Source organism: Furipterus horrens, unplaced genomic scaffold (genome assembly GCF_987537825.1).
Source record: "Furipterus horrens unplaced genomic scaffold, mFurHor1.1.pri manual_scaffold_3, whole genome shotgun sequence".
NCBI classification, from domain to species: Eukaryota; Metazoa; Chordata; class Mammalia; order Chiroptera; family Furipteridae; genus Furipterus; species Furipterus horrens.
The window spans coordinates 2921602-2935905 of NW_028327173.1; the positions used below are offsets into that span (position 1 = coordinate 2921602).

The 14304-nt window shown below is 61.5% G+C and overlaps 1 protein-coding gene across 1 annotated transcript in view; it reads left to right on the forward strand.

Moving 5' to 3' along the window:
- Nucleotides 1-14304, forward strand: part of KCNAB2 (potassium voltage-gated channel subfamily A regulatory beta subunit 2) — a 70540-nt gene that overhangs the window by 25907 nt on the left and 30329 nt on the right. The window contains exons 2-3 of the mRNA XM_090268497.1: nt 3357-3484; nt 4509-4550. Of these exons, the coding sequence (XP_090124623.1) occupies nt 3408-3484; nt 4509-4550 (119 nt within the window). The 5' untranslated portion in view covers nt 3357-3407. The remainder of the gene's footprint in view (nt 1-3356; nt 3485-4508; nt 4551-14304) is intronic.

The following is a 14304-nucleotide window of genomic DNA, read 5'->3' on the forward strand; positions in this document are numbered from 1 at the left end:
TGGGACGTGCTCCCAGGGGTGCTAAAGTGAAACCCCGCCCACCTGTAGAAGGGTCCCGGTGGCGGGGCCACAGTAAGCGTTCCTGGGTCAGGTGGCTCCACGTCCCAGGCTGGACCAGGTGGCACATGCAGTCTGGACCCCGGGAGCGGCCTGGGGCACGTTTGTCCATGGCGATGGCAGGGGTTCCAGGGCTCATGTCAGCAGTGGCAGAGGCTGGAGCTGGCGCAGTGTGTGTGTGTGTGCGTGTGTGTGCGTGTGTGTGTGCATGTGTGTGCGTGCGTGCGCGCATGTGCTTGTGTGTGCGTGTGTGTGCATGTGCGCGCGTGTGTGCGTGTGTGCGCGTGTGTGCGTGTGTGCGTACGCGTGTGTGCGTGTGTGTGTGTGTGTGCGCGCACGCGCACGTTGGGAGGAGACAGCAAAGGACGTGGATACCAGGAGAAGTGAGGAATGGGGGCTGACAGTTCAATCTCCTGTCCCCTCCTAGCCTCCTTCTGTGCAAATCAGTTGCCAGCTTAGTCACCCAGGGCATCTGGACAACCCAGACAGTCCCAGTCAGGCCCAACCAGAAAGTGTCTTCTGTTCCTTTGAGTCTCCATCCCGGACTCCCAGGCTCGGGTCGGATCTCTCTGCGCAGTTTCCTGGTTTGAGCTGCATGTTAATTTTCTCCTCGTCGCATCCAATGCCAGTGGTTACAGCGGGGAAGGCGGAGGGGAGGGGCAGAGAGGGGAGAGAGGGAACCCATGCCAATGAGGCACAAGGCAGACCCTTGGTGAGCAGGATGAAGAATATAGGGATTTGTTGCTGTTCTGATTGTTTACAACTTCCCTGACGTGTGAAAGTTCTGCAAAATGGTAGTTGGGAGGAGAAAGACGTGTCCGCAGACGGAGGCTCCTGACCCTGTGGTCCCTGTCATCGCTGCCAGCTTGCCCTGCAGAGGCCGAGCGCTGAGATCTACTGAAGAGCGTTCCTCCTGGGCCAGCAGGTGCGCGTCTGGCTCCTCTCTGCTCCGTGAGAGGCTGGGCAGGCGCTGTGAGCACACCTGCTCTGCTCCTCCCGGTAGAAGTCGGCCCTTCGCTCAAGGTCACGCACACCAGGGGCACGTGCAGGAGATGGCGGGACGCAGACCTTGGACCCCAGGCCAGCTGTCCCTCCTGGACCTGGGGGGCTCCCAAATGGCTGCTGAAGCCTCTCTCCCCCACCGGGGGCTGTGGGGGGCTGCTCTGCCTGCCTCCCTCCAAGGGGCCTGGGATGGGCGGTGTCCCACTAGCTCGTCTGCTCCTCCAGGATTGGCTGCTGGGAGGACGCAGCAGCTCCTCATTGGACAGCGGCGGCTGCAGAGCCAGGAGGTGGGCTCTGGGCAGGACCTGACCAGTCCAGGCTATGTGGGGGGAGGAGTGGGACAGGTGGCCTTCCCAGGGTGCCTTCCTGATGGCCACAGGCAGGGCTGCTTGTCCTGCACCTGCCGCTGGCCTGGGCACCCTCCCGAGAAGACTTCCCTTGTCCCTCAGGTAGGCAGCGTACCCCGGTCCTCCGTCCCCGTGGGTGTTCTCCTTACGGTCGGCACAGCCCCCCCAGCCACTCCCCTGTGCTTTCACCGGGTGAGCCCCGGCAGGCTGAGCCGCAGAGTCGTTCATGCGACAAATAGCTCAGGGCCTACTGTGTGCTAGCACAGCCGTGAGCGCGGCACCTTGGTGGGAGGAGACACACCACAGATGAGACCGTGGGTGAAGTGCGGGCTGTGTCAGAAGGTGGCACACGCCCGGGAGGAAAATGGCGCAGCGGCCCTGGCCGGAAGGTCGCAGGTTCGATCCCCGGTCGGGGCGTGTATGAGGAGGCGGCCCATCAGTGTCTCTCTCTCACATCAGTGCCTCTACCTCTCCCCGCTCCCCTCCCCACCTTCTCTCTCTATACAAGCAATGAAAAAAATGTCCTCAGCTGAGGATAAAAAGAAAAACTCTTAGTGATGCAGGGGAGGTACCTGGGTTGTTGGGGGGACGGGGTTTGCCATTTAAGGTCAGGAGTGCAGGAAGGGCTCCACGCGGAGTTGGCCTTTGTATACAGAGGCAAAGGTTGGGGGGCGGGGGTTTGGATGGATCTGGGGGGTCAGAGAGCCCCGGTGGGAGAAAGACCTGGCAGAAAAGCCTCGAGGTTGGTGTCTCTGGTTTGTGGGGCCCCAGGAGCCAGTGGGCAGGGGCGGGGCGCGCAAGGCTGACAGCAGGCCACGGGCAGGTGGCCGTCACGAGGCCATTGTTGAAATCAGGGCTTTCCCTCAGGATGAAATGGAAACCACTGGAAGGTTTTGAGCAAAGTAATGACATCATCTGACGTATGTTCTAGAAGGTTCACTCTGGCTCTTCTAACGTAGACCTTGGGGCTGAAGGTGGAAGCCAGGAGACCCGTCAGAAAGCTGTTGTGGAGGGAGAAGGTGGTGGCCGGGACCAGGGAGGAGCTGGTGGGGACCACTGCGGGAAGCTTGGGGTTCCGGACGCTTCTGAAGGTGACGGATGAAGGTTCTCCCCTGAGCCGGGAACAGCCGTGGAGGAGCAGGGCTGGGAGCCATGGGGAGCGCAGCACGTTCTGTTGCTGCCCCAAATCTCACCACAGGCTTTTACCCTCTTGGTCTCTGGGCCAGGACTTCCCTGAGCCCTCGGCGTCAGGGCCTCATGAGGTGTCGTCAGGCTGGGCTCGTATCCAAAGGCTTCTGGGGAGGGACCCCTCTGAGCGCCCAAGCTCCCATGGTGGTTGGAAGGGTCCCTTGCCTCGCGGGCTCCTCCAGCACAGCCTCTGGCCTCACCTGAGCCCGCAAGGCAGAGGGGGGACTGCTAGCAAGGCTGAAGGCACAATCTACGTCGCTTGATCACATAAATGGCACCCCATCCCCTGCGCCAGGTTCTGTTGTTAGAAGTAAGTCACAGGTCAGCGCTCAGCCAGGGGCGGGGGGTCCCAGGAGCCGGGGACCATGAGGCGCCTGCCAGGCTGCTTCTGCCCTGCCGAGTGGTGGCACCTGTGGGCTGCAGTCCAGGTCAGCGGAGGGGAGGCGGCAAGGATGACCTGGGACCACTGCTCCTGCAGAGGCTGGGCCACGGAAACGTGCCCCCAAAGCCTCAGAACCACAGCCGGGGAGGGGGACGGACCCCCGGGACTGCTGGGGTGAGAGGGAGGAGAGATGACATGGAAACCCTTCACAGTCATTGGACCCCCTCATCAGCCTCGTCCGAGCCCCCGCGGGTCTGTCTGTCTGTCTGATGAGGGACAAGCAGTGACCCCCAAATTGGGCCCTCGCCCTCACAGAGCACCCTGGCCAAACCTGACTGGCCTTTCTTAACCCGCCCCCTCCTCCTCTGCTTCCCCTGCAGACTTGCCCCTCGTGAAGAAGCGCGCAGGCCGGGACAAGTGAGGCCGGCTCCATGTATCCGGAATCGACCACAGGCTCCCCGGCGCGGCTCTCCCTGCGGCAGACGGGCTCCCCTGGCATGATCTACAGGTGACCCCCGCCCCCAAGCCCCCCAGGGTCAGTCCTGACTCCAGGAGGGATCCCCGAAGCCATTGTCCTCCCCTTGATGCAGAAGGAAGGACTGAGTGAGGCCCATGGTGCTGTGAGAGGCAGCGGGCAGGCGTTTTCTCCAAGGAAGGGAACAAAAGCTTTTAAGGCCAAAGCAAGAAAGAAAAACCCAAGATTTTCCAGGGGGGGGTTGGAGCCAGGATTAGTCTCCAGTCTTGTCCCACCCCCACCCCCACCCTGAAATATTCCACTGGAGGCAACAGAGGCCGAGAGTGAGGGTGGGCCCTTCCTGGCCTCTGTCTCTCCCATCGTACACATCGGGGCTCCTGTGGTCCCACCAGGTGCTCTGACTCCCCGGTCGAGGCTCGCATGCCAGGCGGGTGGGGGCACCCTTGAGAAGCCGCTTTCAAACCCAGCTCTGGGTGTTTCCATCTGGCTGCATCCCAGGCCAAACCACGGAGGGGCGGCAGACGGCACTGGGCCCGAGCACAGAAGCCAGAGGGCGGCCATGGTCCCAAAAGCCTGGTGTCCAGGTGGGGTCCCAGGGCCCATCAGCCCTGGAGCAATGGGACCTTTCTAGACAGCTGTCAGGGCCTGCGCCACAGGGAGTGACCCTGGAAACCACCGGGAATGGGGTGGCCCTCCCTCATCAAGATCCTAAAAAGAACCCACAGTCACATGCAGACTGGCCGGCGAGTCCGGTGACAGGCAGTTCTCGGTTGGAGGGTTTTCCATCGTTGTTCCAAAGCATATTCTGTGAAAACCCAAGCGGGGCGTCCCCAGGGTTCCCCTCCCATCCTCACTTCGCGCTGCGCGGGAGGGCAACGGGCATGGAAGGACCCCGGTGTCGCGCAGAGCGGGCCGTCGTCCCCGGGCGCCGGGTGCAGGGCGGGTGGGGCCAGGGCTGCGGGCGTGCGGATGTTCCGGGCTGGCACCTGCCCATGGTTAATGCCGACTGTGGACTCTCTCTTCTCTCCCTCCCTCTCTCCCCCATTGCTGTCCGCAGTACTCGGTATGGGAGCCCCAAAAGACAGCTCCAGTTTTACAGGTAACGAGCCCTCCGTTTCCCCAAACCCGCAAGCTGAGGGCAGGGGAGCGGGTGGAGGGCCCGTGTGCCAGCGGTGTCTCGGCGGTGAAATCGCCCGATGATCTCTGGGAGCCCGCCCCGGGCATTGTACTGTCCCGATGGGAAGTGTGAGGTCGCGTTCGCCGTGCTGATCTGGACTTTGCTTTGATTTGAGCAAAGGGACTGTGACACCCGCTCAGCTCTCACGGGCTCCGCCCTCCAGCCTGGCTCTCCTGAGGCGGCTTGTGATTCTCAGAGTCAGACCCCTTTCCCTGGGGGCCCAGCCCGTCTGCTGCCTCCTCAGGGTGTGCGCTCCCGCTGGGCCTGCGTCCTGGAGGGGCGGCGCCCCACTGTTGGGAGCATCAGCTGGGCAGTGCTCAGAGGGCGAGGGGCTGTGTCCCCCAGGGATGCGGTGCCAAGGGGACAGGCGGGTCAGTCAGCAGGGTCTTCTCTGCCTTCCTTTCTCCCTGTGGGCAGCCTCTTCCTAACCTGCCCCTGGAGGGTACACGCTGCCTGGAAGGTCTCTAACTTGGGATGTTTACTTTGACATTTTCCTCCTGTTGGAAAAATGTCCGCGTAGGGGACCGCAGGTCAGCTCCGCCAGCCCTGGGGCTGTGTGGGGACTCAGTGCGGCTCCCGAGGGCAGGGCCCTGGTGTCTGTTGTGCGTTTGGCATTCGGGCCTGGGAGGCCTCTGGGCCCAGAACCAGCTCCCGGTGTCGTGCCTGCGCACTGTGACAGGACCGTGGGCAGCTCCTGGGACGCAGGGTTGGTGCTGGACCCCCGTGTGGCTTTCCGTCCCGCGGCCCCGACACCTCTGGCGGCGACTGTGGGCCTGGGTCCTCGGGCTCGTTTTGCTGCTGCTCCTGTTCTTCCCCTGCGTTCCCCGTCCTTGCAGAGAGCTCTAGAGCGATGACCAGGCCTTTAATTCTGCTCGGGTTTTTGCTGGGTATGACTGCCTGCAGCAGTTAGGTCTGAACGTGGCTTGCGGATGCTTTTGTTGGATGAGATGGTCACCGTGGCATCTGTGTGCAGTGGCCCAACCTGTCAGAGTGCAGGGGTGGCACGCGTCCCTGCAGGGTCAGACCAGGGAACGCCAGGGTGCACTAGGACTACATGCTCAGACACCCTGGGCCTCTGCACTCCCGGAAGGACAGAAGTGACACCGCCAAGCCAGTGGGAAAGTCCTGGGGTCCAACCAGCCAGCTGAGGGGCCCGCCCCCGGGAGGAAGCTGTCCAGAGGGAGTGAGAGAGTGTCCATGCCCCTCACTGGCTCATCGAACGCCACAGATCCAACGTCCAGCCCACCCTCTGGGGACCCTCCGGATGAGCTGCCTGTCCCCACCAGGCCTTCCTGCCCCGAGGGCAGGCTCTGTGGAGACCTGAACCCCCACATCCTGCTCCGCCTGTCGGCTCCTATTCCAATGCCACAGGCCCCGGCCGTCCTGCCTTGGATCTCGGTGTGGTGTCTTCACACATACACTCGGGTGTCTTTGTAGGACCTCTGACAAAAACCTGCGAGGGAGTAGGATCTTTGTCCAGCATACGGGGTGCCACTCCCAGCAGGGCATCCTCGTCACCCAGGCACTGACATGGCTCTCAATGGCCATTTACGTCAGCACGGTGGCAACGCTCTGGAACAGGGCAGAGGTGTTCAAGGCATGCCCCACCCTCAACCTCGTATCCGGCAGCCGTTACATGGGATGTCACGTAACAAACAGTCCCAAACACACAGCTGCACAGCAAGAGAGAGGCACTCAGTTCTCGCTCGTCTGTCAGTGGGTTGACGGGAGTCAGTCCGTCTAGGTTGAACTCAGCTCTGAGCTGCAGGTCGGGCCCAGCTGCTCACCCTCCCATCCTTCCTCACTGGGGCTCTCCCAGGTCCATTCTTCCCACGAGAAAAGCAGAGGAAAAGCAGACACCCAGAATGTCTCTGGAGGCCGAGGCTAGAACCCACACTGTCACCTCTGCTTGCTCTTTTGGCCAAAGCGAATCTCAAGACCCAGCCCAATGTCAGAGAGCAGGAGGGATACCCTGCCCCCACCCTCCGTGGGAGGAAACAGTTCCCTGATACGGAGAGAGACAGAGATCAGCCACGATAATGCCCCCTACCCCAGAACACACGTACCCCAGTAGTACCTGGAGGACAAAGAGCCACGGGGTTCCGAGAAGGAAGGGGTCACACTCCACCGAGACAGGAGACTTCACCGAGAAAGCCGCACAGGGGCTTTGAGGTGGACCTTGAAGTCTGGACCGGATTCGATGCAGAAACCAGGAAGAATGTTCTAGTAGATGCGACAGCCTGAGCCGCAACTCGGAGGTGCACAGAGAACAGGAAATGGTGGTTTCATAGACGGGCCACCAGTGATGCAAGGCCAGACTGTCGCGGCAGACAGGGGTCTGGTGACGGAGGGCCTGGAACGCCCAGCTGAGCCACTGGGGCGGCCTTCAGGGTGCGTGGGGGAGCCGTCGGGGGTGTCGCGCAGGGCGGAGAGCGGGGCTCTGCTGTGGGCAGGAAGCAGGGTGCCAGGGCGAGGCTGGATGTGGGAGCCGGGAGGTGCAGAGGAGGGCGGAACTGAAGGAACCACGGAGAGAGGAGAGAAGGGGACAGGGCACGGGCGTGGGGCATCTGCAGCCGCGTCCACGGGCTCGTCAGGCCGGTGCTCCGCCTTCAAACCTGTCGGGCTGCTGACCGCCAGCCAACAGGGAGGCCCAGGGCCACCTCCCGCCGCCACACGTGACAGACGTAGTGGGCTTGGGCCTTCGAGAAAGACCACCCATTCCCACAGCTGAGGCCTTTCCAGGCAACAGCCCTGCCAGTCCCCTCCACCGGCGTCCCCTCCGGGCCACGCATCACGTTTCGTGTACTCTCCCCCCTGGCCTGGGCGGTCCTCCTGCCTGCAGGTGTGTCGTCGTGGGGTAAACAGCTCAGCCTCTGTCCGAAATCCCGCGCACGCTGGCCGTCCTTTTAGCTGAAAAGTAATGTCCTGCTGAGACTTGGTGGCCTCCATGACCCAAAGTGCCCCTAGGGCCACAGCCCTGGAACAGGGACTCAGCATAGCCTCACCCCAGAGCTCAGCTTCAAATCACTTCCCAAAGACCCCAGGGTAGGCCATGTGCCGTGCGGAAGGGTCCCCGCACCTCTGCCTGGGGGCATGACAGAGTCGTGTCCCATAGCAGGCTTCCAGAAACTTCTGGCCCTGTATACGTGCTGAGTTCCAATCTGCAGCACGTCCCGGTGGAAGAGGGGAGGGGTGTCTGTCCACATGTGCTGAGGGGAGGTCTTCTCAGACCCCAACACCTTCAGCATGGGTGGTGATCACATGCCGTGGGGACCCCGGCTCCCCTACCGCAGACACAACTACGAATGTGGTGGGAACCAAGCTGCACGGCTGGGTCCCGTCGTCAAATAACAAAAAGCCCAGGCTGCCCCTTTCCACCCGTGGCCCCCAGCGTCCTGGCGCCCTGGAGGCAGGGGTGGGCCTGAAGGAAGGGCGCGACCCCGGCCGGTGTCCCGCGCCCGCCCCAGAGCCAGCGCCGGGCTGGCCAGCGCGCCGCAGAGCCGCGCTTCCCGGGCAGATCCTGAATAATTCAGCCTGCCTCGCTGAGAGGAAGACGCCCTAATAGGCCTAATGGACTTGCTGCCTCCGGCCCGACCCCTGGGGGATGCTTCCCATTCACCGCGCCTCTGCAGTGACGCTCCCTAACGAGGAGGCAGGCCGCTGCACCAGACCCTCCGGGCGTGGGGCGCACCCTGGTAAACTAGCGGGGTCCTTGTTAACGGGCAGACACCGGGAAGGCAGGTGAGTGGCCCTTCTGCTCCTGGGGTCGGTGGCAGCATCTCTGGGGGTGCAGCTAGGGGACGAGCATCCGGGGCCGGGATAACGGGGGATGGTATTCAGGGGTGCAGTTCGCTGAACAGAAGTGAGACCCTCTCAGTTTTTTAAAAGTAGAAAACCTCCCCAGAAGCCGGCCTTGGGTCACCGTGAGATGACGGCCGGGGGGGCGCGGGGCGGGGGCGCTGCCACCGGCGCCTGCTCGCTCCCGGCTGGCTGGGGAGACCTGGGCACCCAGCTCCCACCTCGGCTGGCTCCCTACGGGGCTTGAGCACTGTCGGCTGCCCCGGGGACGACAGAAGGACATTTGGTGGCTGTGTGGCAGCACGCGGCCCGCGCGGGCAGGGCTGTGGGGCTGGGCCTTGGCTTGCTGACTGTTCCGGACACGGGTCGTCCTGCTCCGCCCCGAGGCCGTGCCTTGCACTGCAGACCCCCGCTGCCAGCGATGCTGCTGCCAAGGCCCCCGCTTCCCTCCGTGTTCCCGCTCTCAGGGACTGTGGCTGGTTTCAGTGTCTCCGATCAAAAAGACGTGTGGGATTCCTTTCAAACCTGCTGCTTTGGTGGCTCTCGGGAAACAGACCAAAGCTCAGAAATTCCAGGGGACGGCTCGTCAGGGCACTTTTGTTTGAGTCCCAGGACTTCGTGAGGCTAATGTCTTCTTTTCTCTCCTCTCTCTGCATCTCGGGGCTCATTTACGTGAATTCCCCTGGGGCCCCCTGGCTCTCCACAGGAACAGATTTGCAGGAGGCAGCTTGGGAAGAACCTGTAGGTGCTGCCGTCATTAGCCATGGCTATTGAGGAGGGGCTGATTTTTCCTGAGGTGGGGGCACGGCGGTGACAAAGAGGGAGAGGTCAGAGGTCGCTGCACTGTTGGGCCCTGAGAAGCAAGAGGGCTGGCAGGAGCCCCAAGGGTGGGCTTGCCCTCCCTTCCAGGGCAATGTCTTCCTAGGTCCCCTTTGTCCAAGGGCCTGCGCCTGCCCCCGTCACCTTCAGAGGGCAGCAGAGTGAGCCCCAGCGTGAGGACGTGCAGGCAGCCTGGCTCTGTCCTCTCAAACCCACAGCACTGGGGACCAGCAGGGTTCCTTCGTGGGGTCACACCTCGGGGCCTTATAAAGGGGAATGTTCCCCAGCTCCCCCCAGCTCCGCCTGCACTGTGCATGGCCCTCCCCCTCCCCTTGCGCCCAGGGGTTGCCTTGCTCACCCACACCCCACCTCTCCCAGCAGGTCCCTGGCCTGAGCTGGTGGCATCAGGGGACACTCACAGCCGGAGGCTCTGGGCTCCCTCCATGCAGGCACTCCCAGAGCTGCAATAAGGAAGGACCGTGAGCCTGGAGACCCTCTTAAGCCCTGGCCACACCCTGCCCTGCACCCAGCTTATTAGGAACATACGCTCTCTGCAAGATGGGGCAGTTATTAACATCTGCATTTCATCCTAGCCAAGGTTTCCTGGTGATATTTGATGCCTGCACGGCTCCCCCGTACCATTCACGAGGGGCCTGTCCTGCCTGCCCGCCCCTGCACCCTACACCCTGTTTTGCGTGGTTAGGGTCCCACATCACTTACAATAACCGGTGTCCTAGCTCAAAACCCGGGCGTGGAGCCCCATGGCATCCCAGCCCCGAGGCCTTGGCTAGATTTCCGGAGCCAAGCCAGACCTGGGTGCTTTTTGGTGGGTCGTATCCTGAGGACTAATAGCTATTGATCTCGGCCTGGCTGGGCCCTAGCGCCTGACATGGGCCCTGTTTTTCGGGAAGCGCCCCTGCAGCCGCAGCCATTCCTGCGCGGGTTCACTCCCAGTGTCCGTGAACGCTCACACACGTGCGCGTCCTACACACACGCTCCTGCCGTCGCCTCTCACCGCTGTCCCCTAGGAGTCACTGCGTGTTATCACTTGAAGGTGCAGGAGTGCCCGTGTGATGGGCGGGCTCTCACGTGTGTGCCCGGCGTTCCTGTCGGTGGGCACTTGCGTTGTGTTTCGTTTCCGAGGGCGCGTCGTCTTCATTTAGGGTGACCGTGTAGCAATGGCTGTTCACATTTCAGCTTTGAAGTTTCCCTGCTAAACCTGCCCCTCATCGCGCTCCCTTAAGTGCACCCGCTCGGTCCACCTGTTGTAAGAACCTGGGGGCTGTGCTGTAGTCGGGGGTCGTGGAGCCTGGAGCCCGGGGCGCACACAGCCCAGCGTGCGTGTGGGGTTGGCGTCCCCTGGACAAGACCTGGGATGGGGCGAGGTCACCTGCTCGGCGACAGGGGTGCTTCCGCTGCTTCCCAGGCACGTCCCTTTCCCTGGTCTTACCCAATGACGCCTCCAGGGCGCACTGTGCTGTCACGTCTATGGCTTTGCGGCTCAGGCTGTCTGCATACTCTCCGTACCCCAGTTTCCACTTGAGCACCTGGAGCTCTCCCGCCTGGAATGCAGCTTCTCCTGGGCTGGACTCACAGTGGGGGGTGGGAACGGGGTGCTTAGCCGGAGCCCCCGGCCATGCAGCCTTGAGGACTGAGTATCTCACACCAAGAGGTGTTGACATCCAGGAGCCAGGCCCCCGTCCCCAGGCACCAGCAGTCCTCGATGGACACTCTCACTGAAGGATGTGTCTCTGCAGCTGCCCCGCCCCGGGGCCAGCACCCAGCGTGGGCCGCGGGGACAGTGGCACGTTTTGCGATCCGTCGCCCCTCGGCCTTTCCCGTCCGGACGGTGGTGGCTCCCAGGCAGGACCATGTTGTCCATGACGTACAGCGAGAGCCTGCGGAGCGTGAGCAGCAGGTGCCACTCTGACTGGGCCCTGCACCCCGTGCGCCAAACCGACACGCTGGAGCTGCAGCGGCTGCGGGAGGTGCGGGCCGCCGCGCAGGCCAGGAACATGGAGAACTTCCTCCGCATGCACGGCCTCTCGCTGGACGGCTGCACCGCCCGCCGCACGGGCATGAAGTACCGGTAAGGGCCAGCGGGCGGGTGGTGCGCACCTGGGACACCGCAGGGGGCAGCTCTGGCCAGGGGGCCGCAGCCCGGGAAATCCGGGGCCCACCTGGTCGTATGTTAGGGCCAGTACCTCGTGTTTGAAAATTCCAACCACAGAGACACGCGTGAGAGAAAAACGGGAGGCTGCGTGGTCCTGTCCCCCAGAGATAAGCTCCGTCCAGTCTGGCACGTTCTGCGTGAGAAGAGAATGTGGTTTCTAGAAAACACTTTGCAGAAGGGGGAGACATGAGCCGTCATCTGTCCTCCTGCCACATCACTGGGACAAAGTAATTCCCGGGGGTTGGTGGCACAGAGGTTAGTGAAAAAGCTTGATTTGTCATCTCAAATAACAAATCCGTACAAGCACCAGCCACCCAGGGTGGGTCCTGGGGAGAGGAGGGGCTCCCTTCCTTTGGGTCCTTCCTTTGGGCTGTCCTTGTGGGACATGGCCCTCAGCAGGTGGCCTCTAGGTTGGCTGCTGCCACTGCACCTGTAACTGTAGCAGCAACGGCTGTGGAGTCGGTGTCCCTGCGCTCTCTGGATGCCGGGCAGGCAGGGCTAGTGGGAACCTCAGTAGGACATTCCGTTTGGCTCGCTCGGCTTTGAGATCAGCACCTGGGACAGCGCTCCGCCGCCCCACCTTCTCCTGCGAAGGCCTCAGAAAGCGCCAGAGCCCAGACCATGTGTTCGCATTTCTAAGTTCCATACGTGCAGCTTCCGTCCTGTACTGCCGGGGCCACACCCTCACCAGAGCCAGTCGGCTGGAGGGGACCCTCCCGGCCCGATCTGTGTGCCATTGCCAGGTTTAGCAAACAAAAATACAGGATACCCAGTTACCTTTGAATTTCACAGAAACATCACATTTTTATTTTAGTATAAGTCTGTCCCGTGAGATATTTGGGACAGGCTTGTACTAAAAAGTTATTCGCTGTTTATGTGACCTTCGGATTCATTGGGCGGCCTATGTTTGGTCTCTGGCTCCCACCTGACCCAGGCCCAGGGGTTACCTGGCTGGTCTCTGGAGAGTGGGGCAGAGACCGGCCCTGGGGCTGTAACACTGTCTCCTCTGGACAGTGTGTTTGGGTCTTCGGCTCAGTGTTTGAACATGTGGTTGTGGTTTAAAGAAACAACAACACTTCTGCCGTGAGTCCATTAGGTGGCAGGATTCTAAAGGCTTTGTGCTCCAAATGCAGCTGCGAGGAAGGACGGAGGGTCAGCCAGTCAGGCCGCAAAGCAGCTCCTAGTTCTGGTGGAAACTTCTCAAGAGGGAGGTGAGACCGCATGGCTTTCTATCTTTGACTAGTCATTGATACTTTTCATTAATTCAGCAAATGTTTAGGGATGATCTCCTTGGCTCTAGGCAACAAGCCAGAAGCCGCATGTATGTCCTGGTTGGGGCAGGCAGAGAAAAAGCAGGTGATGCCTCAGGGACAGCTGAGACCTGCACCATCTGAAGGGGGACATTCGAAGATGTGGGGGAGAACCTCCCAGGCCAAGGGACAGGGTCACGATGCAGGAGAGGAGCAAAGGCTCAGAGCTGGGCCGCAGTGAGACAGGCCAGAGCAATAGGGACCACGCAGGGCGGCCAGAGCCTAACCCTGAGCCTCTGGGAAGACCCCAGCCCCCTCCCTTGTGGATACAACCTGTGATCAAGGGTACACTGGAGTGAATCCTGTCTCCCAGAATTTCATGTGCACCCAAAGCCTCAGAATGTGACCCATTTGGAAACAGGATCACGGCAGATGCAGGGACTTAAGAGGAGGCCGCCCAGGAGAGAAGTGGGCCCTCATCCCAGGGATCTGTGTGGAGACACACAGGGAGAGGCCATGTGGCGGTGCAGGCAGTGACTGGAGTGACATGACCCTGAAGCTGGGGGGGTGGACACAGAAGGAGGCGCCTTAGAGCCCTCAGAGAGAACTCGGCCCCACAAGACCCTGACCTCAGACTTCTGGCCTCCAGAACTGGGAGAGATTCCATTTCTGTTGTCCGAAGCCCCATCATTTGTGGCACTCTGTCATGGAAGCCCCAAGACACCAACATGGGGGGACGGGACAAACCTCCTATTTACCATACACCCTGAGGAAAATCTGCCACCCGTTACTGAAGACCCCTCAGTCACCAGTCCCCATCGGCAGCTGGGCCAGGACTCGGTTAAACTTGGTCCCAAACATTCATACAAAAAAAGATAGAGCCCATAGATAAGACCCCACGGACCTGGGTGCTCTGTCAGCTGGGCGGGGCCCCGCAGCCAGGGAAAAGCTTTTTTGTTAACATCCCGCATTTTTTTTTCACTGTCCCCAAGTCTTGCTGTTTAAACTAAATGCGCTGAATTCTTAAACACACACAGTCCCTGTGTGAGCTGCCCCTCCGTGCCCACCTGACCTCAGTGACCGAGGGCCCAGAGTTGAGGCCTCAGACAGGAGGCTGGAGCCTGGAGGCCGGGGCTTGTGGACTCCGGACCTCGGTTCAGCGTGTCCCCCCTCTGCTTCCCTGGAGCAGGGAATGGACACAAACTCCCTGCAAGGCCCTGCCTGGCCCGTGTGCAGCTCTGATTCCAGCAGGGACGCTCTCCCTCCCGCCCAGGGTGCTTGAGCGTGCTGAGCTCATCCCAGCCTCAGGGCCCTTGCACGTTGTTCTCTCTGCCTGGAGGGTGCAATCCCCATGTGTCCCCATGGCTGGTTCACTCCCATCAGCAAGCGGCACCTTTGTTCTTGAAGACACTTTCATGACCACCAAGTTCAAATAAATGCCTAGGGAGTCCTTCCCCGCCCACCATCCTGACGGGCAACCTCACCACTCCCACTAGCTCCCTCACCATGTTTCTGCCCCTCTGCACCCCACTGAGAGTGGGGCCTTTGTCTGTTCCGAGCACCTAGAACATTCTAAGCCTCTGTGAGCGCCGGCTGATGGCGTTGAGCGGTCCTGGGGCAGCCACAATAAAGTTCT